This window comes from Triticum aestivum, chromosome 3D (genome assembly GCF_018294505.1).
Source record: "Triticum aestivum cultivar Chinese Spring chromosome 3D, IWGSC CS RefSeq v2.1, whole genome shotgun sequence".
In the NCBI taxonomy this organism is placed as follows: Eukaryota; Viridiplantae; Streptophyta; class Magnoliopsida; order Poales; family Poaceae; genus Triticum; species Triticum aestivum.
Window position 1 is genome coordinate 67,728,726 of NC_057802.1, and position 7,167 is coordinate 67,735,892.

General features: G+C 50.3%; 1 protein-coding gene across 1 annotated transcript; it reads right to left on the reverse strand.

Moving 5' to 3' along the window:
* Positions 1–4,434: 4,434 nt before the first annotated feature.
* LOC123074145 (berberine bridge enzyme-like Cyn d 4) lies at positions 4,435–6,210 on the reverse strand. The gene has a single exon (XM_044497066.1). The coding sequence runs from the start codon at positions 6,164–6,166 to the stop codon at positions 4,583–4,585; it is 1,584 nt and encodes a 527-aa protein (XP_044353001.1). The 5' UTR covers positions 6,167–6,210; the 3' UTR covers positions 4,435–4,582.
* Between the last annotated feature and the right edge of the window lie 957 nt (positions 6,211–7,167).

The window sequence follows — 7,167 nt, forward strand, 5'->3', positions numbered from 1 at the left end:
AGATCAAGTCCATGCATAATACCTTGCCAAGTAGTCGATGTCACATGAGGGAATGCAGTGTCCAGCAAATGCCCATGAGGATAATACTTTGCTTTCATCACCTTTGGACGTAACTGAGTCTAGAAAAACCAATAGTCGCCAAGCCTGTTTCGCTAAAAGCGCTTGATTAAATAATCTCAAATGTCTAAAGCCTACCTCCTTCACCTTTGGATCTTGTCATCTTATCCCACGCCAGCCAATGAGTTTTCTTCCTATTCTCTTATCACCCCACCAAAAGTTTCTAATGATCTGGGATAACTCTTCACAGAGAGAAACAGGAAATTTAAAAATACCAACAGCATAGACTGGAAGAGCTTGTATGACTGACTTAATCTGTAGTTCCTTCACTCCGCTAGAAGCATATTTTTTCTATCCAGTCTGAAACCTGCTTAAGCGCTTTATCTTTTGTAGACTGAAAATTGTTGGCCTTCATTCGCCCTTCCGGCACAGGTAAACCAAGATATTTATCCTCAAAACCATTAGAAGTGATTTTGAGAACCACCAAGATAGACACTTGATCTTTCGGACTACACTTTTTACCAAATAAAATGGAACATTTATTCAGGCTTAACAATGGACCCGTCCCCTCCTCATAAGTTGCTAGAATCCAGTTAATGGCCGGAGCTTGCTCCAAAGAACCCTTAAAAATAGGAGGCTATCATCAGCAAATAATAAATGTGAGATACCTAGAGCATGTCTGTTCAGCCAAAAATCCTGAATAGCCCCATTCGCCGTAGCATCATGAAGTAACAACGAAAGGGCCTCAACCACAAACAGGAACAGGTACGGAGACAGAGGATCTCCTTGCATGAGACCACATGAAGGTTGGAAAGAATCTAACATTTGGCCATTAAACCGCACAGAAAATTTCACTGACGTAACACAGATCATAATCCACTTAACCATATGCACAAAGCATACTTTCCAAGAACATCTAGTCCACATGATCCTATGCCTTGGCTAGGCCCAGCTTGTACACACAGTATTCACCCCGGCTATCTCTTAGCGTACTCAATGAATGCATACATTTAAAGGCTATGAGAGCATTATCAGAAATTAGTCTTCTAGGAATGAACACACTTTGGGTAGGAGAAATCATACCGTCCAACAGAGGTCTCAGTCTGTTGACAAGACACTTGGAGATAATTTTATATATGACATTGCATAGACTGATTGGCCGAAATTTTTATCGACTCGGGATTCTTCACTTTAGGAATAAGCACAATAGTTGTATTATTTATCCCCTCTTGCATACATCCCGAAGTAAAAAACTTTCTGAACTGCACGAACAATATCTTCCTTTAGAAAAACCCAATTCCTCTGAAAAAATCCAGCTGGAAATCCATCTGGCCCTGGAGCCTTCAACGGACCAATTTGAAAAAGAGCATCACTAATCTCTTGTTCAAAAAAAGGCTTATAAAGATCCTCATTCATCTCATCATTCACCAAAGGTTTCACAAGCGAGATAATATGATAAGGATTTACCGTCTTGTCACAAGAGTAAAGATTCTTAAAAAATGAGTTTGTGATACCTTTAATCTCCTCTACATCATGAGAGAGAGATCCGTCGCTCCTTTTAAAAGCAGAGATATTCTTCTTCTTAGCTCTCCACGTGGCCTTTCTCTGAAAGAATTTTGTGTTCCTATCACCCCATTTCATTTTGTCCAAACACGATCTCTGCTTCCACATGATTTCTTCCTTTATCAAGTGCTCATCCATCCGCCAGGATTTTCTTCCTCTCCATAATAGCAGTATGCTCATTTCTTTTAAAGAGCACATTTAATCTTTTTCACGCCGTTCCAAGCTTTTTAGGCAAATATCCAATATGTTCCTTACTCCACCCATGAAGGGACTTCATAAGATTGTCCAAATTATTTTCCATATCTCCCTGGTCACTAACATGCGTAACAATTTGATCTTTTAGCGCCACAGCCTCTCTCTCCCAGTACACTTCATATTTCAGATGTTTAATAAACGTCCCGGGACGAGGAACACCCATCAACCATATAAGAAGAGGACAATGATCTGACCTTGAGTTGATAATATGCGAGACCGTGGAATTAGGGAACATAGAAGACCATTGAGGACAAGCCACCGCACGGTCAAGACACACTTTCACATTTTGTTACCTTCCTGCTTGTTATTACAAGTCCAAGAAACTCCCGAAAATCCCAAATCAAATAAATTGCATTCAGATAAAACCTCATGAAAATTTTCCATAAGTTTGTCCAACCGCTGGTTACGAGAAAAATGCTCATTCTGCCACATAGCTTCGTTAAAATCACCAACTATAAACCAAGGTCCGACCCAAGCAGTTTAATTCGCCTTAACAATTCCCACATTACATACCTTTGGCTCGCCTTTGGTTCAGCATAGACAAAGGTACTTACTGGCATCTTCTTTGCAAATGTACATATCAATAAAACATTCACCATATTTATTCAGCTGCAGAGTGTAAAGGTCATCCCAGAAAACCGCTACACCACCACCTTTTCGTGGAACAGAAAAAGCAAACACATTTTTCATACCCAAGTGATAGCGCAAACTCACGACATACTCTTTATTTTTTTCTTGTTTCAGAAAGAAAGATAACGTTGGGTCGGTGTGTCTTTGAGAGGCACACCAGTTCTTGGACTGTCTGAGGTTGACCCAAACCTCGGCAGTTCTAGCTAATTATTTTCATGGCTCCCGACGAGCGACATCATGCTCGCCCGTCAGTTGACCGGCAACCCCAGGGTCGGTTGCTTCCTTGGTACTGTCCCCTACATCTTTTCAATCCCCTACAGACTCTCTTCTTTTGTCCTGATCCACCTCCACTCCCCCATCTACTTCTTCAGTATGAATAGTAGACCCATCTATGCCTACTACAGTACCAACTCTCTCAACACTAGTCATGGCCATGGGCAGCCCGGCCCGAAAAAGCCTGACCCGGCCCAGCCCGACGCTGCTCCCGGGCCGGGATTTTGGGCCTGAATGCCGGACCGGGCCCGGGCCCGTCGTTTTCGCGTTTTCTCCAAGGGGCCCGACCCGTGGCCCGAGGCCCGGCGGGCTTTTACGCATGCGGGCCGAGCTTGGGCCCAAAAACCATGCCCGATGGCCGGGCCGGGCCTGGGTTTTTTGCGTCGGGCTTGGCTAGGCCCGGCCCGAAGCCCGAGGTATGGCCAGGTATACTCAACACACACTCTTTTACAATTCACACTCACATCCATAGCACCCCTAACCTCTAAACTTTCAGTACTAGTGCTATTCATGCTTAACACGAGGTCTTGGTCATCAGGAGAGCACCGCTTGCTGCCTGCCGTGCTCTCAAGCATGGCAGAAAAAATCATCTTGCAACTGGAGAGCTCGCTACCGCTGTTTGGTGGAGTGGGGATACCAAAAACCACATGTTTAGCACATGCAGATTGCACCATGTCCTTCTCGTCCTGCTCTTGTCGATGAAGCCTCTTCCATCGCTGGACTCCTGCAATAGCCAGAGCACGTTGTTGTATGGCAACAGCAGCAGCACCCTCGCGGCCATCATGAATAATAGCCATCGCCTGGTCCATAGGCTGCACATCTAGCATCTGCGACTGGGGCTGCTTCTGCATAGGCACCACAGCAGCATCCCGCGCCCCTAAGTGTATAGCGGCAACAGCAACAGGAGACCCAAGAGCACCCAGGTTAGTGTGGACGTGCTCTCCAGGTCCCTTGTCCATCAACTTTTATCATGGGTTGTTGGAATAGTTGTAATGTAATGTTTGTCAATCAATGAACCAGCTCGGCATTGCTCTAGGATTGTATGATTCCCATATGATTGATTTTGATAGAAATCCAATTCTCATGAATTTTCCATAGAACTAATGATATAGATATTATCGTACACGGTTTTTTTTTCACCGTCCTTTGTTTCTTCACTCTCTGCCTCCAAAGAAGCCCTCGCCACTAGAATGCAGTATTCAAATATTTTCCGTGTTTGCTATTGGTAGGTTTTCTGAAACCAAAAATTGTAAGATGATTTCATGGAGAAGGGAAGGCGCTTGTGGAGCTTCGAGGACCCAAAGGCAATGCTGCCTGATGCAGCGTCCTCAAGAAGGCCTCGTAAGGAACGAGCAAGAGACAACACCGCTTTGCCGCAGCATCTCGGGGGAAGGTGAGGCGAAGGCTTTTTATTTATCGCTTCGCGTGCGGCCATGCAGGTGATCCCGGGTGTATGAGATGGGGGTTTAGAGGGGTGGCCTGGGCGGCGATGGCACGGCGAAGGCAGCGCCCGCTGGACTCCAGTGACGGCAGTAGGGCTATTCGGTCTTTGCAGGAGGAGGAGAGGGGTGCCCGGCCTTTGGTTTTCAATCCAACGGCTGGGACAAAATCGAATTATACTAAAATCTACTTCATCCACTGACATATAATCGGTCCCGATCTTTATTCCTTATTCAAGACAAACACAATGTGACATTCAAGCATGTTGGCTGGCGTACACGTGAATCCGCACTCTTCAGCCTTCAATCGTTACAGCTTCTCTTTTTTTTTTTTTAAGAAGTTCACTCGTTGCAGGAAGGAAAGGCTAGACGGGTAGGAACGGCGGGATGCTCTGCTCGTTCCTGAAGTAGTCGCCGGGATCCACCTTCCCCTTCACCGTCGCCAGCCGGTGGAAGTTCCCCATGAAGTACTTCTCCCCCCAAACCCTCCCGCTCTCGTACGTCGTCACGCCGTCGTCGCCCACCGCGTTCTGCCCGATGTCCAGGTCGCGGTAGTTCACGAACGCCTCCCTCGGGTTGCTGCTCACCAGCGGCTCCATGAACCCGTACAGCCCGTTGATCCACCCGTTGGCCGCCTCCGCCGCGCCGCCGTCCGCCCACCAGAAGGCCACGTACTGGATGTTGTAGAGCACGCCGCTGCGGTGCGGGTACGGCGTGAAGGAGTCCGGGACGACGCTGCCGACCACGCCGCCGTGCGGCTCCATGATCATCATCAGGGCGCCGTTCCGGGAGAGGTGCTCCCGGTAGATGCTCTCCCACCCCGCCTTGCCCACGGCGCACCGCACGTAGTCCGACTTGTTCTTCACGTAGGTGCCCAGGTTGTTGGTGCGGTTCAGCATCCCCTCCAGGGGGACGTTGATGTCGGAGCTGCTCAGGGTGATGAACGCCATGGCGCGCGCCCAGCTCATCTCCCTGCAGTCGCCCGCCCTCGTGCCCAGCTCCGGGAAGAAGGCGTCCATCTTGCCCACCAGCCGCGAGCAGCTGCCGAGGAAGAGGGTCTGGAAGACGGTCCTGTTGCCCTGCGCCACGGCGCGGATGGTCAGGTCCGGGATGAACGGCCTCAGCGCGAACGTCTCCCATTTCGCGAGCACGGCGGCGGTGCTCTCGTCGAAGGCCCTGTCGGTTTTGGCCACCGTCACCGTCCGAGGGACGACGGAGAGCTTCAGCTTCCACGACACCACCACGCCGAAGCTCTCGCCGCCTCCGCCCCGGATGGCCCAGAACAGATCCTCCCCCATGGCCGCCCTGTCGAGGAGGTCGCCGTCGGCGTTGACGACCCTGGCGTCGAGGACGTTGTCCGCGCCGGTGCCGAACTTGCGCATCATCAGGCCGATGCCGCCTCCGCTCAGGAACCCTCCGACGCCGACCGTCGGGCACGCGCCGCCAGGGAACGCCAGCGTGGGGCTGGCCATGCCGACGGCGTAGTAGAGCTCCCCCAGCGTGGCGCCGGAGTCCACCCACGCGGAGGCCTCCCCGGGACGGACGCGCACGGCGCGCAGCCTCGCGAGGTCCAGCACCGCGAACACCTCGGCGCGGACGGACCGGTACGAGAGGCCCTCGTAGTCGTGCCCGCCGCTGCGCACGCGGAGGCGCACGCCGTGGCGGCGGCCGCACCGCACGGCGTCCTGGACGTGGGCGACGTCGGACGCCGTGACGATGCACGCCGGCCGCACCGTGGCGTTGGTCGCGAACCTGGCGTTCTGGACGGACGCCGTCAGTACGGACATGAAGCCGCTCGAGCTCTGCGTGTACAGGAGCTCGCCCGGTATCTTCTCCGACAGGCATCCAAGGAAGTTCTCCTCGGAGGAGGCTAGCGAAGGGAGGAAGGCATCGCAGCAGAAGCACACGAGGAGCAGCAGTGACGACAGAACCGTCGTCGACACGGCCATGGACGGACTGACCTGATGGATGAATTTGCTCAGTGCAGTGGAGACTGCTAATGGCAGCCAAGCTTATTAGGGTTGTGGAGCTTGGCTAATGCTGCTTATAATGAGCTTGATGATGATTTGACTTTGCTAATGATGCTTAGTATGGTTGACCTGCCGACTTGACTTGATCTTCGTCTCCTCGCCGCGCGCACGTTCGCAATGTAAGTTGATCATGTCAACTGTGAGTATTAATGACGGCCTTCATCCCGAGACGTGGTGGATGCTAAACGAACAACTAGTTGTAGTACTTAAGCTACTCGATCGATTGATTTGATTCCTACAAGTACATTGTGTGGCCAATGTCAACTAGTTAACGAATCACTCCACTCCACTGATTCAACTAGACACACGAAACATGAACGTTTTGTGCGAACAGGAGCGAAGGCTTTCTTTTTGAAGCTAACACAACTCCAACGCGAATCACCCAAACGGACGTCAACAAATGTCCACAGATACTCCCTCTGTAAACTAATATAAAAGCGTTTAGATCACTAAAGTAGTTATCTAAACACTCTTATATTAGTTTACGGAGGGAGTACATTCGAAATGTCCGTGGACAGGGATAGGTAAGGGGAGGTCATTCAACCACAGGCGCCGAATGTCTGCTCCCAATTTTTTAGTTGTAGCTTTTTTTTCGAGAAAATTTTCGATCTATTCATATTTTAAGAAAAAGGATTTTCCCCGCTTTGTATTCCAAAGCAACCAATCGATACATCCAAGGATAGGTGTTGTGGCGGAAGCAGCACAATCACACCCAAAAGAAACGAAAGAGAAACAACAAGAGAAAAGAATGCCGACAACGGCGGATCGACGGAAACGAAGAAGCTTCACGACCACTGCGCCCACCGAAGAACTCCCACCAAGCTCCAAGGCTCCGAAGCACCGATACCAATCAGCACCTCCAAGAAGGACCGCCATGATGACGACGCTGCTGCCAAGGGTTTCCCCCGATACACGACGAG

Coding starts and splice junctions, on each gene's coding strand:
- LOC123074145 (XM_044497066.1), bottom strand. CDS start 6,166: ATGGCCGTGTCGACGACGGTTCTGTCGTCACTGCTGCTCCTCGTGTGC.